This window comes from Pituophis catenifer, unplaced genomic scaffold (assembly GCF_029215685.1).
Source record: "Pituophis catenifer annectens isolate HBS135680 unplaced genomic scaffold, rPitCat1.0.hap2 SCAF_1, whole genome shotgun sequence".
Lineage (NCBI taxonomy): Eukaryota > Metazoa > Chordata > Lepidosauria > Squamata > Colubridae > Pituophis > Pituophis catenifer.
The window spans coordinates 176,787,983-176,809,670 of record NW_027256881.1 but is presented as its reverse complement, the minus strand read 5'-3'; the positions used below and the strand labels follow the sequence as shown (position 1 = coordinate 176,809,670).

Below are 21,688 nucleotides of genomic sequence, written 5' to 3'. Positions count from 1 at the left end.
CTGTGTTTCCCCAAAAATAAGACATGTCCGGATAATAAGCCCAATCGGGCTTTTCAGTGCATGCAATAATATAAGCCACCCACGCAAAATAAGCTCCCGATCAACTACTTACACGCATGCGCAGCTGGTCCCGCCATTTCCTCTGGTTGCTTGCCGCACAACCAAAATGAGTTGAGGAGGCGAGGCCGGGAGGGGGGAAGTGGGGGACATGCCCTCCCCTCCCTGTTCTTTGTGCCTGCCGAGCAGCCCAACACATCCCACCACACCCCAATGGCAACCACAGCCTGGCTGCTTCCCTTCCCCGCCGTCTCTTTTATCAAGAGTGGTAGCAGGTGGGGCAGGGGAGAAGCAAGATGCGTGGAGCGAGATGTGGCTTCCCTTGCCGTCCCTTCTCCCCCCCTCACCGGGCATGACAGGGCTCCTGCCCTTCGCTTAGCCACTTTCCCCCTTTAGGGATACAATTTGGGGGTGGCAGGTGGGGCGTGCAAGAAGTGGGATGCAGGTCTTTCAAGCTCCGTCACTTTCCTTGCCGTTGTGTCCAGGGAAACACGCTGTAAAAGAAAACCTTCTCACGAGTTCAAGAAGTTTGGTTGAACTCGCGAGAAGGTTTTCTTTTACAGCATGTTTCCCTGGACACAACGGTGAGGAGCGCAACGAAGCTGGAAAGGTAAGACGCGCATCCCGCTTCTCACCCACCCTATCTGCCACCCCAAAATTGTAGGTAGCCAGTAGCATGACCTGGGTTCTTCCACAGTTCAGTTATTCTGTTGTATTTTTCTATGGACCTCTAATAATAATATGTCATATAACTCAAAAATCATAAATTCTAACCTGCTTGTAGAACTGTCCTCAAAGGGATACAGAATTTCACCATTATTACAGATCTCACAGATGAATCCCTTTTGACTACAAAGGCTGCAGCTGTAAACATGGGAGGTAGCAAATTTTATTACTTTCCCAAGGAAAGGGGCAAGCTTCCCTTCGATAACCTGGAAAATAACAAGAAAAATATAATAAAATCTTGATAAGCCATAGAAAGGAATGAAAAGGTATCAATTTTGTTTACACTGAGCCATTCTCACTGAAGTCCATTTCCATGTTTTTCTACTGTTGCAGATGATACAATGGATTAGAATACTTAAGAAAGAGACTGCAAAAGTAAATAAACAGCACTGAAAACAAGATCCATTGAATCATTTTAAGGCTCACCTTTTCAAGTTTTGGGAAGAACTGAGACATACTAGCAAAGAACTGAAAAGCCTTGCCTTTCAGTTGATCTATACATATTATTCTACTAAAGCTGGAAGATACATAGCATTTTTCCCAGCATGCTGTGAACTGGACAGAATTCTAAGTCTCAGTGTCTTTACCAACATTTTTAGTATTACTTTGCTGTAAGATATATATCATAGTTTTGTATTGGTATATAAAAGTACATACCATCTGTCTATTAAGCATAATTCAAAATAATTGGTATCTTTCCCTTTCTGAAAGATGTCAGGTTTCAGACAGAATTTTACTAAGATGCTTTATTAAAAACAATCCATGAAATGCACTCAGCATGTGTAAAGCTATACTTAATGGATAATTAAGCATGACCGATCTATACACCTACCAAATATTTGAAATAGTACAATTTTTATTACAAGTAATACGCTTTCATGACTGATATTTCAAGTGTCCGGCATCCAGAGATAATTTTGAATGTATTTGGGAAATGTGCACTCCACTGGAATGGTTACCTCACTTATACCCCATATACTTTTGTAAGCGATAGTTGAAGCCACTGCACAGATGTGGAATGGAAAAATGTAGGCAGCACAGGAAGTCCTGGGAACTGCTTGGATTACTGTCCCCAAATGGGAATGCAAAAAAATACAGCCACAGGAAGCAGAAAAATTATTGCTAGTTGTGCAGTTTGACATCTGTTTGGGATATAGGAAAATGGTAATGTTATAGGAAGATCCCCTCATGCTGCAGATTAAACAATGCACAAAGGTCACCATCTAAAATTAAGATTCAAGGCCAACACTCTCCTACTGTTATAACAGAATGTCTTAGTCAGTAACATAAGCAACTTTTCTTGAGAAAAAAAAAATGCTCTTCCTTATTTAATTTTACTCCTGAGGTTCAAAAGTCTAAATAAGATCTAGGGAAGTGATATTTAACAAAAATAAGGAAACAGAATAAACAGTGGGCTATTATTAATGAATGGGCAAACAAACATGACTGAAATGAGGAAACCTGAACTATAAATCAAGAATAGATATTGTATGCCCAGCACCAAGCATTCAGGCTTTATTTTACTATATTACAGTATGAGGCAACTTTTAAATGGTCAGAACTGTAATTTTATAAAAAAAAAATATGAGGCAGCCCTGTACAGTAATATCACTGGAGAAGATATTGACAACATGTTTGGTTTGGGAATCTTGTTGGGATGTAGATGGGGATTAAATACAATAGCTGTCATACATATAACACATCCGCTTGCTTCTAACTGGGTTAAAAAGACAATAAACACCGTATTTCAACAGCAAAACATGGAGAATCTGAAAGAAGTGGTAAAGAGACTCCATGATGGCCATATGTTAACGAGGCAGCATATTGGTTACCATAGTAATACTATAAATTAGTTAAATAAACCAGATTATCATAAACATTCCTTTTTGCATAAATGGAATACGAAAGGCTTTGCAAGGTCTATGTTAGTTAGAAACTAACTAACAAAGGAAACTAACTGAAACTAATAGAGGAAAATTAGTAGCAAAAGGAAACTCAAATAACAGTAAAGAGTACCTCTATAAGAGAAGGCTAGATTGTCAAGTAGCTTAGAAAAAGTCTGACCAATGGAGACAATGAATTTATTGCAGATTGCAAAAAGACTATTGCCACTAGTAAGGGTTGCTTATGTGAATGAAAGATAAATGGAGAACATGCCTCTTGGCCTTATAACTACAAGGTAACCACAGAGTACAAACCATAATCCTGATTCCATCTTTTTTATAAAGATGTATAATGGATATTACATTCCATATTTAAAATGACTGCACGACTGTAACTTTGTTGCTTGTATCTTTACGATTTATATTGAGATTGTTTCCTAGTATGATTTGATTGCTTATTTGTACCCTATGACTATCATTAAGTGTTGTACCGATGATTCTTGATTATTATTATTATTTATTCAATTTATATACCGCTCTTCTCCTATTGGACTCAGGGCGGTGCACAGCCAGGGATAAAAAACATACCAATACAAAATTTAAAATCAATTAAAAGCATTATACAGCTTTGGCCCACAATTTAAAACAATCCAATTAAAACCCAATTTACACTTAAAAAGCTAAAAAAAGCTAAAAAGGGGGGGGGGGGGTTCACGCCAGCCCTGCTTGATGGAAAAGAAAAGTTTTTAGGGCACGGCGAAAGGCCCGGAGATCTGGTATCCTTCGTATCTCTGGGGGCAAATCGTTCCAGAGGGCAGGTGCTGCCACAGAGAAGGCCCTCCCCCTGGGGGTCGCCAGCCGACATTGCCTGGCTGACGGCACCCTGAGGAGTCCCTCTCTGTGGGAGCATACTGGTCGGTGGGAGGCTATCGGCGGCAGAAGGCAGTCTTGCAATACCCAGGTCCGATGCTATGGAGCGCTTTAAAGGTGGTGACCAACACCTTGAAGTGCACCCGGAAGACCACTGGAAGCCAATGCAGCTCGCGCAGGAGAGGCATCACATGGGAGCGCCCTCTTGCTCCCATAATCCCCCGCGCGGCCACATTGATGAATGTATCTTGTCTTTTTATGTTCACTGAGAGCAGTCGGCGGCTCCAACTGGCGCAGAGTGCGGCCGCGCGGGTGGTTATGGGAGCGACATGGCGTTCCCATGTAACACCTCTCCTGCGCGAGCTGCACTGGCTCCCGGTGGTCTTCCGGGTGCGCATCAAGGTTTTGGTTATCACCTTTAGAGCGCTCCATGGTTTAGGACCTGGTTATTTACGGGACCGCCTGCTACCACCAATAGCCTCCCACCGGCCGGTACGCTCTCATAGAGAGGGGCTCCTCCGGGTGCCGTTGGCCAATGTCGACTGGCGGCCCCCAAGGGGAGAGCCTTCTCTGTGGGGGCACCTACTATCTGGAATGAGCTCTCCCCAGAGATACGGAGGATCCCGGATCTGCGCACCTTCCGTCGCGCTCTCAAGACTTTTTTATTCCATCAAGCCGGCCTGGCCTAAATCTTTCCCCTTTAAAATGTAAATTTTAATTTGTTTTTAAAATTATTGGGTGTTTTAAATTTGTCTCGGCCAAATTGTTTAATTCGGTTTTATTCTGTTTTTAAATTTTGTATTTATGTGTTTTATTCTGTGGCTGTTCACCGCCCTGAGTCCTTCGGGAGTAGGGCAGTATATAAATCCAATAAATGAATGAAATGAAATGAGTGAATATGCACCAAAGACAAATTCCTTGTGTGTCCAATGACACTTGGCCAATAAAGAATTCTATTCTATTCTATTCTATTCTATTCTATTCTATTCTATTCTATTCTATTCTATTCTATTCTATTCTATTCTATTCTATTCTATTCTATTCTATTCTATTCTATTCTATTCTAAATTCTTGCTATATTAAAGTTTCAAATAAATTCTAGGTTCTAGAGGCTGTAATAACCAGCCTCTGTAATAACCTCAGGCTTGTATTTCTTATGATATATTCTTCATGTACATTAAATAAATGTCATTATACACTCTTGCCCAATTCTGAACAATTTAGTTTCTCCATATTCACTTCTAACTGTTGCTTTCTGGTTATTGTAAAATTTCTTTAAAAGGCAGATGAGGTGGTTCACCCATTTTTTAAAAGAAATATTCACAATCTGTTCTGCTTTACACAGTCAAAAACCTTCGTATAATCAATAAAGCAAAAAGTGACATCATCTTGGATCTGCCTTGTGTTTCTCATTATCCATGGATGTTAGCAATGGGCTCTTGGGTGTCCTTGGCTCTTCAGAATCCAGCATGTATATGTGCTAGTTCTTATGCCATGAACTGTTGAAAATTGCAACACCTTGAGCACTATTTTATTAGCATGTGCGATAACCCTAGTTTTTCCATAGTCTGAGCATTTGTAGCAATATATTTTTTAGTATAGGTATTTGAATATAAATACATCTTTTACAGTCATTTGGTCATTGCTGCATTTTTCAAATCTTATAGCTTTTCTTAGGAATATTTTATAGGACTCATTTATCTTCACTTTCCAGAATATGCTACTTCAGTGATCCAATCTTAATCCATATCATCAATGTAGAGATATTTATGTCCAATTTTTTAGTATATTCATGTCATTATTTCTTGTATCTTTTTTCTGCAATAGATTCTTACCTTCTTTATCTTTAAGAATGACCAGATCTGCATAACAAATTACCTTGATTTCTGTAATTTTCTTAAATACTTCATTTTCTTGTTATCCTTAATTTCCTTGTCTTACTTATTTAGATATAACTCATTTTCTATTTTTGCTCTTTGGATGTATTCCAGCCATCTCCCAATATCATATTGATGCTGTCCTGATTTAAACATCCATTTGGTTTTCTTGGCAGAATTCTGGAATTATTGCCATCTGAGTATTAGTTGCCATTCTGTTCTGCAGGGTTATCCATGGAGTGTATGCTCCATAAGTATATTTCATAACATCACTGGGATGTACAAACCTTTTCACTATTACAAAGTAACAATCCGTAAAAAGGCATAGATATGTAATACCCTGCAGAGCCAGGCTCATTATTTTAAAAATAATACAGGGACTCTGAATGTATATGACGTTTATATACAAGAACGTTATCTCTATGGTGTTTGATACAGGTACTATATTGTTTGGAAGCTATTCTGGAACACATTAATCATCTAGGGATATGGAAAGGTTTCCTAAAAGACGCCTCAGATAGATGCACATGCAAAGAGTCATGTTGTTGTGACCCTGACTCCCGAGCCTGTCCTAACAGAGGAGGAGGACTCAGAAGGTGATGGGGAGGAACTGACAAGGCCTCCCTCTCCAGGACCTTCCTTTCTGGCAATGCCTCAGGTTCCATCTGAAGGCCAGGAGGAACAGCCTGGGATGTGCCAGGAGGAAGGCATATTGGAGCACCAATTTTTTATTTTATTTATTTATTTATTTATCATATTTGTATACCGCCCTACTCCCGAAGGACTCAGGGCAGTGAACAGCCAAAATAAAATACAGAGACATACAAAAGTTAAAAACTATTAAAAACAGATTAAATAATATAGGCTCAAAAAATTAAAAGCATCCAATTTATCTAAAAAACATTTAAAACCCAATTTAAAAGGGAGAGTTAGGCCAGACCAGCCTGTTGGAATAAAAACGTTTTTAGGGCGCGGCGGAAGATGCATAAGTCTTGGATCCTCCGTATCTCCGGGGGGAGCTCGTTCCAGATGGCAGGTGCCCCCACAGAGAAGGCTCTCCCCCTGGGGGCCACCAGTCAACATTGTTTGGCCGACGGCACCCTGAGGAGCCCCTCTCTATGGGAGCGAACTGGTCGGTGAGAGGCTACTGGTGGCAGAAGGCGGTCTCGTAAGTACCCTGGTCCTGAGCCATGGAGCGCTCTAAAGGTGGTAACCAAAACCTTGAAGCGCACCCGGAAGACCACTGGGAGCCAGTGCAGCTCGCGCAGGAGGGGGGTAACATGGGAGCGCCACATCGCTCCCGTCACCACCCGCACGGCCGTATTCTGGACCAATTGGAGCCTCCGGGTGCTCCTCAAGGGGAGCCCCATGTAGAGAGCATTACAATAATCCAGGCGTGAGGTGACAAGGGCGTGAGTGACCGTGCGTAACGAGTCCCGATCCAGAAAGGGACGCAACTGGCGAATCAGGCAAACCTGATAAAAAGTCCTCCTGGCCACAGCCGCCATATGCTCTTCTAAAGACAGCCGCGAGTCCAGGAGGACGCCCAAGTTGCGAACCCCATCTGTGGGGGCCAACGACTCGCCCCCAATAGTCAGAGATGGCGCCAACTGACTATATCGGGACGTCGGAAACCACAGCCACTCGGTCTTGGATGGGTTGAGCCTGAGTCTGTTCCTCCCCATCCAGATCCGTACGGTCTCCAGGCACCGGGACATCACCTCGAGGGCATCATTGGGGTGGTCTGGGGTGGAGATGTACAGCTGGGTGTCATCAGCGTACTGATGGTACTTCACCCCAAAACCACGGATGATCTCACCCAGCGGCTTCACATAAATGTTGAACAGAACAATTGATAGGGAGCAGGGATGATGAATCCTGGCTTGATCCCAAGCAGCATCGGAGGGAGAAGCGTGCGCAGCAATGGAAGAGACGTGGGAGAGCCAGAGATTGAGCTGAGTCACGGAGCCACGCCCCACCAGAAATAAAAGCGGGTGGGATTGCTCTTCAGGCTTTGTGACGGACAAAGTTAAACCCTGAAAGTCACATCGTGATCTCTGAAATTCGGCTTGGATATATTTTGGACTGAACATTGACTAAACTCTTGTCTCATGGATAATTTGTTGCTCCTGGAATGGACTGAAGATAAGTCCTCTTCTGCTTTATGGGAGTGAATTTGGCAGGCATTCGGCAGTTTGCTGCCAAAACCTTGGTCTGCCAAGAATTCTAATCTGTTTACCTAATAAAATATTGGCAGGCGTGCTGGGTATTACGTTTGCCTGTGTGAGGAAGGGGGACAGAACACATGTTTAGAGAAGTTGAGTGCCTCTATGTGCCACTGACAAACTTCTACAGAAATCAATTTTCAAACTGTACCTCACCATATGGACTCATCAACATACAAAAGCACTTTCATTGACTTTATATGGATATAAATATGTTTGGAAACTCTCTAAAGCATTGTTTCTCAACCTTGGTGACTTTAAGAAATGTGGACTTCTAATTCCCAGAATTCCCATGCTGACTTGGTAATTTTGGGAGTTGAAGTCCACATTTCTTTAAATTGTCAAGGTTGAGAAACAGTGCTCTAAAGTACAGAAACATAAAGCTAAGCGGAAACTAAGATGTACTATGTTACATTGTAGTTTCCCAGCAGGAATTTAACCCAAATTACCTTGTATGATGAATGGATACATTACAGAAACCTTAAAAATGTAGTCAAATCAAGGCCAGCCATGTAAAGTTCAACATGTAAACAGAAACAAGTAAAATAAGATATCCTTAATTGATAAAATATAAAGTTGCACAAATCTTTGGTTCAACAGATCAACACTGACTTCCAAGATAATATTTTAATACACAGAGTAGATATCTCAAAGATAAGGCAAATGTAGTCCAGTGGAAAGAAGTTACAGTTACTCTCTTTAAATTTAACAAGATTGCACTGTATTGTGTGGCCCTGAAGGTAGAGTTAATAATTGAAGTTACAGAAGTGACAAAACCTCCACGCCAAGTTTGATTACCACTTGGAAGCTAGTGTTACAGCTACATTATCTTATGACCCTATCATTGTAAGTCAGTGTGTTAATCATTATCATTATGTAGACATAAGACTCCTTGTAAGTCAACACAAAGGGTGTAATTTAAATGGTCTGTTCATGATCTGAATTATTTCCATGAAGATAACATTTATTAAAAACAAGGACTTTTAGAAATTCCAGTTCATCATGGGAGTGTCAGATTTAAAACATACATGGCAATACATATGTGAGTATTTAGGTGAACAGATAAAAGATTACAGCTACGGTTGTGTTCAAATAAGGTTCTTAGCCTAATTGCTGAAATGACCTATTTTTCTGCATTCATACAATACTTAAGCTAAGCAAACAAGCTGAGATTGAACTACACACTGAGCCATCAAATAAAGAAACACAACTAACTGCTCAGCAGAGTGCACAAGTGCAGCTGCTGGGTCTTTAACTGAGATGGTTAAATGTTTTACAACCATAATCTGTTTGTATATGAACTGGCATGCATATAAATTCCAGACCCACACAGGCTTTTCTAAAGACTTTTGCACATTTAGAAATAAGATCTGAAAGATCTTTTGTTACTCAGTATCTTTTCTGCTTCCCATACTCTTAAGCAATTTTATGTATGTGGAAGACATAGCCTGTCAAAATCTTTCTTATTTGCACCAATGAAGCTTTCTAAATTATGATAGATTAATTACTACTTGCATAGACTTATAAAATTAAGATACTCTTCTTCATATTTTTCTCTTTTGTATTAAACTGTTATGTTCATAAAGTATGTTGAATATTAAATAGTTATTAGACAGTGGGTTGCTCCTAAACTTTCTTTTAAGTACACTGCAAAAACTGCTACCTACGGCAAAACACCTTTTCATTCACATACTCTTACTAAAATACATTAACCTAACTTTTTAAATGTTAGGATGTTACATTGTGGTATATAACTAATTCTATCAGGCTCACCCAATTGCTTATTCACGTTTCTAAGAAATGGTATCTAGAATATTCTTCAACACTAATGTACTCGGAAATATCCCTTGAGTTTCATAGGACTTATTCCCAGAAAAATAGATATAGTTAGCAACCCAGATTTGTAAGTCATAGTACTGTTCAGGCATATTTCCTAAACTAAGAGGCTTCACTACATCCACAAATGCAAAATTAAGTAACTTTGAAATCCACTGGCTTCCATATTCTCCAACGGAAAGAAAATTAGGAAAATGAATAACCTTTTCTCATCTTCATTAGCTGGAAAAGGCTGCAAATTTACCATGGAATATAATTCTTAAGCTATAGTGAACATATTGCTCTATATTGCAAATGTATTTTACACAGAAAATCTAGTAGGATAAATACAAGGCTTATATTTTCCCAAACTTGCTTGATATTTCAATGCCATAGAAAAATCCACTAAAATGATTTAAAATCTTGGGCTTGATCTGATCCTACAACAAAAGCAGCAACAATGCATGGATCCTATAGGGAGCAATCAAGTTTAATTTTTAATTTAATTTAATTTAATTTCGAATTTATATACCGCCCTTCTCCCTGAGGACTCAGGGCGGTGTACAGCCAAGATAAAAAACCTAGAATACAAATATTAAAACATTTAAAAATATATATAAAATTTGGCCCAAAAAATTAAAATCGCAGACTAATTAAAAGGATTTAAAAATTTTAAAAATTTCTTCTTAAGCCAACCCGGCTTGCTGAAAAAGATAGGTTTTCAGGGAACGACGGAAGGCATTGAGGTCCTGGATTCTTCTTATCTCCGTGGGCAACTGATTCCAGAGGGTGGGAGCCCCCACAGAGAAAGCCCTCCCCCTGGGGGCCACCAGCCTACATTGTTTGGCTGATGGCACCCTGAGGAGGCCCTCTCTGTGGGAGCGCACGGGTCGATGGGAGGTCATCGGTAGCAGCAGGCGGTCTCGGAGATAGCTAGGCCCTATGCCATGGAGCGCTTTAAAGGTGATAACCAACACCTTGAAGCGCACCCGGAAGACCACCGGGAGCCAGTGCAGCTCGCGCAGGAGTGGTGTTACATGGGAGCGCCATGTTGCTCCCATCACTACCCGCGCTGCTGCATTCTGGACCAGCTGGAGCCTCCGGGTGCTCTTCAAGGGGAGCCCCATGTAGAGAGCGTTACAGTAGTCAAGGCGAGAGGTGACGAGGGCGTGAGTGACTGTGCACAGGGAATCCCGATCAAGAAAGGGCCGCAACTGGCGAATCAGGCGAACCTGATAAAAGGTCCCCCTGGTAACAGCCGTCAGATGTTCCTCCAAAGACAGCTGCCTATCCAGGAGGACTCCCAGATTGCGAGCCCTTTCAGTGGGGGCCAAAGACTCGCCCCCAATAGTCAGTGATGGAGTCAACTGACTATATCGGGATGCCGGGAGCCACAGCCACTCAGTCTTGGAAGGGTTGAGCCTGAGCCTGTTCCTCCCCATCCAGATCCGCACAGCCTCCAGGCACTGGGACATCACTTCAAGGGCATCGTTGGGGTGGCCTGGGGTGGAGATGTACAGCTGGGTGTCATCAGCGTACTGGTGGTATCTCACCCCAAAGCCACGGATGATCTCGCCCAGTGGCTTCACATAAATGTTGAACAGAAGGGGCGAGAGGACCGATCCCTGCGGCACTCCACAAATGAGAGGCCTCGAGGTCGACCTCTGCCCCCCTGCCAACACAAACTGCGACCGGTCGGAGAGAAAGGAGGAGAACCACCGTAACACGGTGCCTCCCACCCCCAACTCTTCCAGCCGGTGCAGCATGATACCATGGTCGATGGTATCAAAAGCCGCTGAGAGATCTAATAGGACCAGAACAGAGGAATAACCCCTGTCCCGAGCCCTCCAGAGATCATCGACCAACGCGACCAATGCCGTTTCCGTGCTGTGCCCAGACCTGAAACCTGACTGGAACGGATCCAGATAGGATGTTTCCTCCAGGAATTGTGGAAACTGTTGCGCGACCACACTCTCAACAACCTTCGCAATGAAGCGAAGGTTGGAGACAGGACGATAGTTAGCCAATATTGCTGGATCCAGGGACGGCTTCTTGAGGAGAGGCCTCACCACCGCCTCTTTCAGGGCAGTGGGGAAGTGACCCTCACTCAAGGAAGCATTAATAACGCCCTGGAGCCAGCCTCGTGTAACCTCCCGGGAAGCCAGTACCAACCAGGAGGGACACGGGTCCAGTAAACATGTGGCCGCACTAAGTCTCCCCAAAATCCTGTCCACATCATCGGGAGTCACAGCATCAAACTCCTCCCAGATAACATTCTCAAGACTGTTCCTCGTCACCCTGCCCTGATCTACCCAGTCAGAGTCCAAATCCCCCCGGATCTGAGCGATTTTGTCATACAGGTATTGTCCGAAATCCTCCGCCCTGCCTTCTAAGGGATCCTCCCGCACTCCCAGATGGAGCAGGGCGCGGGTCACCCTAAACAGGGCGGCCGGACGATTCCCTGATGACGCAATAGAGGCGGAAAAGTAGTTAGACTTTGCCGTCTTTATCGCCACTAGGTAGGCCTTAATATGCGACCTTACCAGTGTTCGATCAGATTCAGCGAGACTGGCCCTCCAACCGCTCTCCAGGCGTCTTTTCCGGCGCGTTTACTTTCCTTTACTTTCCACAACCTTCGCTTTGTGGCGAAGGTTGTTGAGAATGTGGTCGCGCGACAGTTTCCACAATTCCTGGAGGAAACATCTTATCTAGATCCATTCCAGTCGGGTTTCAGGTCTGGGCACAGCATGGAAACGGCATTGGTCGCGTTGATAGATGATCTCTGGAGGGCTCGGGACAGGGGTTGCTCCTCTGTTCTGGCCCTGTTAGACCTCTCAGCGGCTTTTGATACCATCGACCATGGTATCGTGCTGCACCGGTTGGAAGAGTTGGGGATGGGGGGCACTGTGTTACGGTGGTTCTCCTCCTTTCTCTCAGACAGGTCACAGTTCGTGTTGGCAGGGGGGCAGAGGTCAACCTCGAGGCCTCTCATTGTGGAGTGCCTCAGGGGTCGATCCTCTCGTCCCTTTTGTTCAACATTTATGTGAAGCCGCTGGGTGAGATCATCCGTGGCTTTGGGGTGAAGTACCACCAGTACGCTGATGACACCCAGCTGTACATCTCCACCCCAGGCCACCCCAACGATGCCCTTGAAGTGATGTCCCGGTGTCTGGAGGCTGTGCGGGTCTGGATGGGGAGGAACAGGCTCAAGCTCAACCCTTCCAAGACTGAGTGGCTGTGGTTCCTGGCATCCCAATATAGTCAGTTGACTCCATCACTGACTATTGGGGGCGAGTCTTTGGCCCCCGCAGAGAGGGCTCGCAATCTGGGAGTCCTCCTGGATACGCAGCTGTCCTTGGAGGAACATCTGATGGCTGTGGCCAGGGGGACCTTTTGTCAGGTTCGCCTGATCTGCCAGTTGGGGCCCTTTCTTGATCGGGATTCCTTGTGCACAGTCACTCACGCCCTCGTCACCTCTCGCCTGGACTACTGTAACACTCTCTACATGGGGCTCCCCTTGAAGAGCACCCGGAGGCTCCAACTGGTCCAGAATGCGGCCGCACGGGTAGTTACGGGAGCTGCATGGTGCTCCCACATAACACCTCTCCTGCGTGAGCTGCACTGGCTCCCAGTGGTCTTCCGGGTGCGCTTCAAGGTTTTGGTTACCACCTTTAAAGTGCTCCATGGCACAGGACCTAGTTATCTTCGAGACTGCCTGCTGCTACCCATGACCTCCCATTGACCTGTGCACTCCCACAGAGAGGGCCTCCTCGGGGTGCCATCAGCCAAACAATGTAGGCTGGTGACCCCCAGGGGGAGGGCCTTCTCTGTGGGGGCACCTACCCTCTGGAATCAGCTGCCCCCAGAGATAAGGAGAATCCAAGACCTCGGTGCCTTCCGCCGCGCCCTTAAAACTTTCTTTTTCCAGCAAGCCGGGCTGGCTTAAAAAAATTTTTTTTTAAATGCTTTTTAATTGGTTTGGGGCCAAATAGATATATATTCTTTTAATTGTTTTTAATTTTTGTATTTTATGTTTCTTATTTGTGGCTGTACACCGCCCTGAGTCCTCCGGGAGAAGGGCGTTATATAAATTCTAAATAAATAAATAGATAAATAGATAGATAGATAGATAGATAGATAGATAGATAGATAGATAGATAGATAGATAAATAAATAAATAAATAAATAAATAAATTTTCCAATACCACCTGGATATATGCCAGCCATTTTTCCAGTCAATTCTGTAATTAAGCAAAAAAAAAAAAAAACCCCTATCTATGTGTTTTTGACTCAATGCTTTGACTGGCTTGGGTCACTCCTGATGTGTTGCCAAAATTAAATTCCTGAAAAACAGTTTAATCTAATTGTGTTCAGGATTTTTGAGAAATAATATAGAGCAAGGCAATTGGGGCATCCTCTCCTACTCCCTAAGCTGCCTAAAACTGTTCCAGAGAGTTGGGGGACACTTCTGCATAGCATGGCAAATGACATAAGGAAGGTGAAGGATATCTCCTAGTAGAAGCCTACTAGAAGATATCCTTCACCTTACTTATGTTATTTGCCATGCTATTATAAACTACATGCTATTATAAACTACACTATGCCCTCCATGACAGGAAACCAACAAAATATAACTGTATCTCCTGAAATATTAGTATTTTCTGATAATAGTTAGTCCTTTAGCATTTGTAAAAATATAATATTGCATAATTTAATTAAGTAATTTAATATACTAGAGATTTAAATGTTTTACTTTGTTCCAGTACTTGACTTTAGAAAAAAAATCAGATGTTAGCAAACTTCCTCCCACATGTTTATCTATAATATAGTAAGAAATATGCATGAATATTTCTTTTCTCAAGTATTCATCTAAGCTTGAATACTTTCCAATAATAAAGCTCTAGTAAGATGTCAAGTAACTACCAGTAGTTATGTAAAAAAAACACATTAGAGTATGAATGATGAAATCAAAGAGGCTGTGGATGAAAGAAAAACACGTGTAAGAGAATGCTGCAAAGAATAAAGATGAATAAAGAGCAATTTTGATGGAAAAAATTCTGCAGATATATGAACCGTGATAAATAAGCCTCTAGTACAATGAATAGGAAAGCTAGTTTGGTGTAGTAGTTAAGGCACTACGACTAAAATTGAGAGACTGTGTGTTCTAGTCCTGCCTTACACACAAAGCCAGCTGGGTGACCTTGGGTCAGTAGTTGTCTCTCAGCCCTAGGAAAGAGGCAATGGTAAACCACTTCTGAAAACTGGCCAACAAAACTGCAACTAGTTGACTAGATAGTCACCAGGAATAATGTTGACTTGAAAGTACTGAAAAAAACAAACCCAGAGTGAAAAGAATTATTTTAAAAAAATCTCCAAACTCAGAAGGTAATTCCAGCTTTAAACTGACATACTGTACTAAAGGACATCAATGGCCAGGCAGTAACTGATTCCCAGATGCTTAAACAAAGATAGGAAAGTATACTGACATTCTGTTCAATAGAGATATCAACATGCAAGATATCTTGGAAGACATTTCCTATATACAAGAAACTCTAGTCTAGTACTAGAAGGTAATGTTAGATCAGTACCCTAGTCATTACCAAGTTGGAAAGTACAGGAGTGGTTGAGATATCTACAGAAATACAACAAGGAACAGAAGATGAATCAGTCAAGGTTCTAACCAAATAATGTAAACAAATGTGGAAAACAGCCAACAGATCAGCAGAGGTCAATGTACATACTAATATATAAAAAGGAAATTTAACACAGTATATAAATTATTATACAATATCTTTAATTTCACCTGCCATCAAAATAATATTTAGAATCATTCAACACATCCTACATGATGAGAATCCAAATGGAAACAGTTCAAGCTGGCTTTAGAAAAGCTGAGTAATAAGAAGTATAATTGCAGAGACCTGCTGGAAAATTAAGAAAGTCAAGGAATACCAAAAAGAGTAAACATGTGCTTTACTAACTACAGAAAGGCTTTTGATCATGTCAACCACATCAAAATATGGAATATGCTTAGGAAAATGGGAATCCCAGAACATCTTGGCTTGTCTCGGCTACCCGGGAGGTGACTGGAGACTGGATCCAGGCTAATGTCAACACTTCTTTGAGGGAGGGGATCATCCCCGCCTCCCTTAAGGAGTTGGTGGTTCGACCCCTCCTCAAGAAGCCAGCCCTGGATCCAGACTCACTTAATAACTATCAGCCGGTCTCCAACCTTCGCTTATATAGCGAAGGTTGTTGATTCCGTGGTGGCGCAACAGCTCCCACAGTTCCTGGAGGAAATGGATTTCCTAGACCCGTACCAATCAAGGTTCCGGCGCGGGCACAGCACGGAAACGGCATTGGTCGCTGGTGAATGATCTCTGGCGGGCCCGGGATGGAGGTTGTTCCTCCATCCTGGTCCTACTTGACCTCTCAGCAGCTTTCGATACCATCAACCATGGTATCTTACTGCAACGACTTGGGGGGTTGGGGATAGGAGGCACTGTTTTACAATGGTTCTCCTCCTACCTCTCAGGGCGTTCGCAGTTTGTATGGGCGGGGGGGCAGAGGTTCCCCCCGAGGCCCCTAACCTGTGGGGTGCCTCAGGGGTCGGTTCTCTCCCCCTACTCTTTAACATCTATATGAAGCCGCTGGGTGAGATCATTCGTGGTTTCGGGGTGAGGTATCATCAATATGCTGATGATACTCAGTTATATATCTCCACCCCGGGCCACCCTTTCCGTGATGTCCCGCTGCCTGAAGGCAGTATGGGCCTGGATGGGTAGGAACAGGCTAAGACTCAACGCTTCCATGACTGAGTGGCTATGGATGCCGGCGTCTCGTGTTCTAGAAGTTCCATCACTTTCGATGGGGGGGGGAGTGCTTCCTCCTGTCGAGAGGGACCGCAACTTAGGTGTCCTCCTGGATTCCCAGCTGTCTTTGGAAGACCATCTTACGGCCGTGACCAGGGGGGTTTTCGCCCAGGTACGCCTGGTGCCAGTTGCGCCTTTTCCTAGACCGAGATGCCCTTCACACGGTCACTCACACCCTGGTTACTTCTTGTTTGGATTACTGCAACTCCCTCTACATGAGGCTGCCCTTGAGGTGCACCCAGAGGCTCCAGCTGGTCCAGAATGCGGCCGCGCAGGTGGTTATGGGAGCTCCCCGTTACTCCCGGGTAACATCTCTCTTATGCGAGCTGCACTGGCTACCAGTGGACCTCCGGATCTGCTTCAAGGTGCTGGTACTTACCTTTAAAGCCCTACATGGCTTAGGTCCGGGGTATTTGCAGGACCATCTCCTACCAGCCTCCCACCGTCCTGTCTGCTCTCACAGGGCTGCCCTCCTCAGGGTACTGTCGGCCAGACAATGTCGGCTGGCGACGTCCAGGGGTAGAGCGTTCTCTGTAGGCGCCCCTCTCCTCTGGAACGAGTTACCCACCGAGCTTCGGATGGCGCCTGATCTCCGCTCCTTCCGTCGGGACTTAAAGACTTGGCTGTTCCAACAAATGGGTTGACCCTGGTCCTTGGGTTTTATTATTTTGATTGTTGTTGTTAATCTGGGTTTTAATCACCTTACTTTTTATTATTGTATGTTTTTAACTTGTGTTCACCGCCCTGAGTCCTTAGGGAGAAGGGCGGCATATAAATTTTTGGTAAATAAATAAATCTCATTGTCTTCATGAAAGACCCATACACAGGTCAAGAAGCCACAATCCAGATAGAACATGAAGAAACAGATTGTTTCCAGGTTAGCAAAGAAATGAGACAAGGCTCTAAACTCTCCCCTATATGCAACCTATATGCTGAAAATATATTGAGGGAAGTTGGATTGGAAGTTGAGTGTGGTTCTAAAAGTGGTGGAAGAATCATCAATAACCCGAACTATTCAGATTACAGTATCCTGATAGCAGAAAATGCAAATTATCAGGAAGCTCTAGTAATTAAAGTCAAGAGGCATAGTGAAAATGGGACTAAGAAGACTAAACAAATGATTTTGATCAAATTAATGAGAACAAATACAGCAACCAATCTTAGAACTGATAATAAAGAAATTGGTGATGCGTCTTTTAGGATCAACTATCAAAGTTAAGAAACTAACAGTCAAGATATATACCACAAAAATAGGTAAAATAGTTTTCCCTGTTACATCCTATTAAAGTGAAAATTGGTCTTTGGAGACACAGCATAAAGAGTATTAAGTTTTTGAACTTTGGTGTTGGAGAGGACTTTTGAGAATACCATGCACAAGAATGCACACAAAAAATATATCATAGTTTTCAGTAAATACACACATGGTCAAACTGAAGTATCATCTTTTGGGCATATTAAGCAAAGACCTAGTGCTCTTGAGAAGTCTACAGGAAGGAATAAGAAAAGGATGATGGCAGAAAGACAGATGGATTCAATTACCTTAGCAATGGGTATATCACTGGAAAATCAGAAGGACCAGGTTGGGAGCAGATTATTCTGGAGAAAATCTATGTTTGTTAAGAGTCGACACCAACTTGATGGCATATAATCATCATCATTATCATCGTAAGTATCTGTAAGGGTCCTAATCTTGTTTTTTTCAACCCTTCCTAATACATCTTTTTGACAGAAATGAGGCAGACAATTTTATTTTAAACATAACAAGTAATGAAACAAGATGGCAAGCACAAAAGACTAGTAGAAAACTTTCTAGGCTGATAATAACTACTGAGCTAGATTAAAAGCAAAAATTACTCACCAGAGCAGGAGCAACAGTAATTGAATTACATGATGAAAGGTTTGAAGTGCAGAAGAGGGGAAAAAAATCTAAATGTATATCAACACACAAAATTATCTGTCAGAGTGGCTAAATAAATGGATGAAATATGAGTCTGAAACCCTGCTCCTTTTACTCTTTCCCCTCTCCTCCAGACAATTTGAGAATCTGTGGATGGCATTTCCAAGTCCATTTTTTAAATGAGGTAGATCAAAAAGCATTAGAGATTTACAAACTGTCAGCTGGGGAAACTGATTTTCTTCTTTTAAGCTACTTTCTCTTCTGTACTTAGATTATTCAAATGAAGATTGGACAAAAGTAGCATCTACTGGCAGATTTTGAGGTGAACTAGAGTACATAGATAAAGGATTTGTGACTCTACATGGTTAAGTTGTAAGAGCAACAAGATTTTTAACATTTATTTCAGGCTTTCACAATAACATAAGCTTGGAATCATCAGGAAGTGACATTTTGTATGAAAGTAGTGTCCAATTCACTTGTGGCACTGAAAAAAATTCTTAGATTCAAGTACATTTTGAGCATTCTGTATGTGTCTTTTGTATGGGAGGTGGATTTTGGAATTCTACAAAAAAATGTAGGTGGCTCTGAGCATCCTGAAGTTCATTCATATCCAGCAGGTAAGTTATTATGAGTGTCAGCCTGGAGTTCAAACTACCACAAGTCATTTCCACATACCACAGTGCTATATTTATTCATTATTCATTTTCTGTAATGCACTTCAGATATTCAAATCAGTTCACAAACATCAACACTGAATTTTGGCAATCACCATTGTAAAAAAGACTTCTATTATCGCAATCTACTTTTAAAGAGAGAAAAATCAGTATCCTTCTTGTCCACGGATTACTATACTTACCACCTCGATTTGTGAAATTCTTACAAATATTTATCCCGTAAACATTTTATACAGTATTAAAACAGAACATATTTGTTTTAAAGGCAAAAAGAAGCCAACTCATCTCATAATTCAGTCTGTTCTTTCAAGAACGTAAGTTAATAAGTATTTATTACTAAGTTAAAAACTATAAATATGCAAGTTATAAATAACCTGTTCTTAAGTTATCATTTGGGAAACACTTGAAATACTTTCATTACTGACTGTGAATTATCATTAATCCACAGACTGAAAAAAAACTGAACAGTCTCTTTGTCTCTCACACGCACACAGATACATAGGGTCTGATATCTAAAACCACTTACCTGCTGTAGATCTGCCAGAGAATATAGGTGGATCTGCTGAAGAAGATACTCCCTGGGAAAAATTCTGAGTGAGAAAGAAAGAAAGAAAGAAAGAAAGAAAGAAAGAAAGAAAGAAAGAAAGAAAGAAAGAAAGAAAGAAAGAAAGAAAGAAAGAAAGAAAGAAAGAAAGAAAGAAAGAAAGAAAGAGGGAGGGGGGAGAGAGAGACAGGGAGAGAGAGAAACAAAATATTATTTGAAAATTTCCTAAAAGATAAAAGAAGTATCATGCACTGTCCTGGTTAATAGATTCTAACTGTATATGCATAAAATACTGCAGATAAGTACATACTGTTCAAGAGAATACAAATGCCTGGTCCATATGTGTTTGCCAAAAGGAAAAAAAACTATACTCAAACTGACATATCAGGTATTCAGAAACCAGGTAACCTTTTTTAACAGATCACTACTCAATTCAATTTAAGGGTTAGATTCAAAACTCTGGAAATAGTTTGCTCATTTGAAATGCTAAATGTTTATAGCCCATCTTTTCAAGTCAATGGAAATGTGAACTCTCTTTTTCTGGCCTTAACACACCTTATCTACAGCAATATAGCAATAGTAATAGCAATAGCAGAGACTTATATGTTCCATAGTGCTTTACTGAACTCTCTGAGTGGTTTACAATGTCAGCATATTGCTCCAACAATTTGGGTCCTCATTTTACTAACTTCAGAAGGATGGAAAGTTGAGTTAACCTTAAGCCAGTTATATCAAAATATGACATTTTATCGAATATGAAAACCAATGATTTCCACTTTGTCACCTTTAGCCTGTATAGAAGGTTGTTAACTTAATAAATTATCTTCTGTTGGTTGAAGATGACAAAGTGGGAATCATTGGTTCTGAATTCACTGCTGAGTTGAGCCAATGACGTGTATTTTTAAAAGGCACTCCTGAATACTAGGTTATTATTTTGAGGTTTGCCACTACTTGCTGGAAGCAATATGCTTCAATTTTATAAATACACTTGAGATGTACAGTAGTTGTATTTTTTTTAATTTTTATTTAAATATGATGAGCTCAAAAACTACCAAATAATTATTTTCTTTAAATATAAGTATTATGACCATGATCTGAAGTTATGTCCCTTATTTTTGCCAATGTAATATATTTTAAATACTATTTAAATGAAGAATTAACAAAAATGCATGAAAATACACAAAATATGTAGTGGGCAAAAAAGTGATTTGTGTCTTGTGAGACTAGAAGGTATTGATATTCCAACATTTCCTCAATTTAATTCTAAATGAAAGCACTCTTAAGGATTGCATGCGACAAACACATTTAAGCACATTATCAGCAAAAGAATTCGAGTAGGAAAAATATACTTATTCCTATTACCATGGAAACTAGATTACAGGAAAAGCTTTTTCAAAAAACTAAAGCTACTCAATTTTGTTGGGTTGTTTTATGGAACCTCTCTTTATTGTGGAAATGTGTCTTGTTCATTTTGATGGAAGCAAACAGCAGAATGCAGCTGATGATGGCACTCCAAGTGCATTAAGAAGTTTCCCTCATCCCACTCAGAGAGAGCAAAGGACCCTCAGGGTCACGAAGATCATGTATTTAATGGATGGAACCAGCTGAGTTGCATCCTGAGGCTGAGTGCTTCAAAAGTAATATTATGAACAAATCCCAAGGCTGGACCAAGGACAGTTTAGACAGGACAAATTTAGCTAAATTTTACTGGGCATAAAAGAGTACCATAAAATATAATCATTTAGTCAAGTTAATAAACATTCAATAGATTCCTGCAAATTAAAAATTAACCATAAACCAAACCCGTATCAAAATAGCACCATAAAACAATTACGAAAAGGAATGAATCCATGGCATTACCCAAGGAAATTAGTTTCAAACTTAGGACTCATTCACTTAACAGATACTGGCATTATTTAAAGATTCCCTTCTCCCAGGTTTTAAAAAGGAGTTACACTATAGGTACAAAGAAATTGGGCCTGACCCAAATAACTTAAATTTAGACCATAAAGGACTTTTAACAAAAATATCTTTGCCTTAAAATTTAACCTGAATTAGACTAACATCCATTGTTGCTCACATAAAACATAATGGATCCAAATTCTCAATCAGTAACAATTTTCACCTAGCCTTTAACGACAATTTTTCTTCAAACATTTGCTTCCTGAAAAACTTTTGGTGATTATGATAGACTCCTTCAAAAAAAACCAAATATAGTATTTAGATATTGTATCACATAAGAGTCTTG

General features: G+C 41.5%; 1 protein-coding gene across 2 annotated transcripts in view; it reads right to left on the bottom strand.

Moving 5' to 3' along the window:
• Positions 1–21,688, bottom strand: part of PLEKHM3 (pleckstrin homology domain containing M3) — an 80,731-nt gene that overhangs the window by 6,469 nt on the left and 52,574 nt on the right. For both annotated transcript variants that reach the window (XM_070933209.1, XM_070933210.1), the window contains exons 6-7: positions 19,423–19,486; positions 832–989 (exon numbers count right to left, since the gene is read on the bottom strand). In XM_070933209.1, coding sequence (XP_070789310.1) covers positions 832–989; positions 19,423–19,486 — 222 coding nt within the window. The remainder of the gene's footprint in view (positions 1–831; positions 990–19,422; positions 19,487–21,688) is intronic.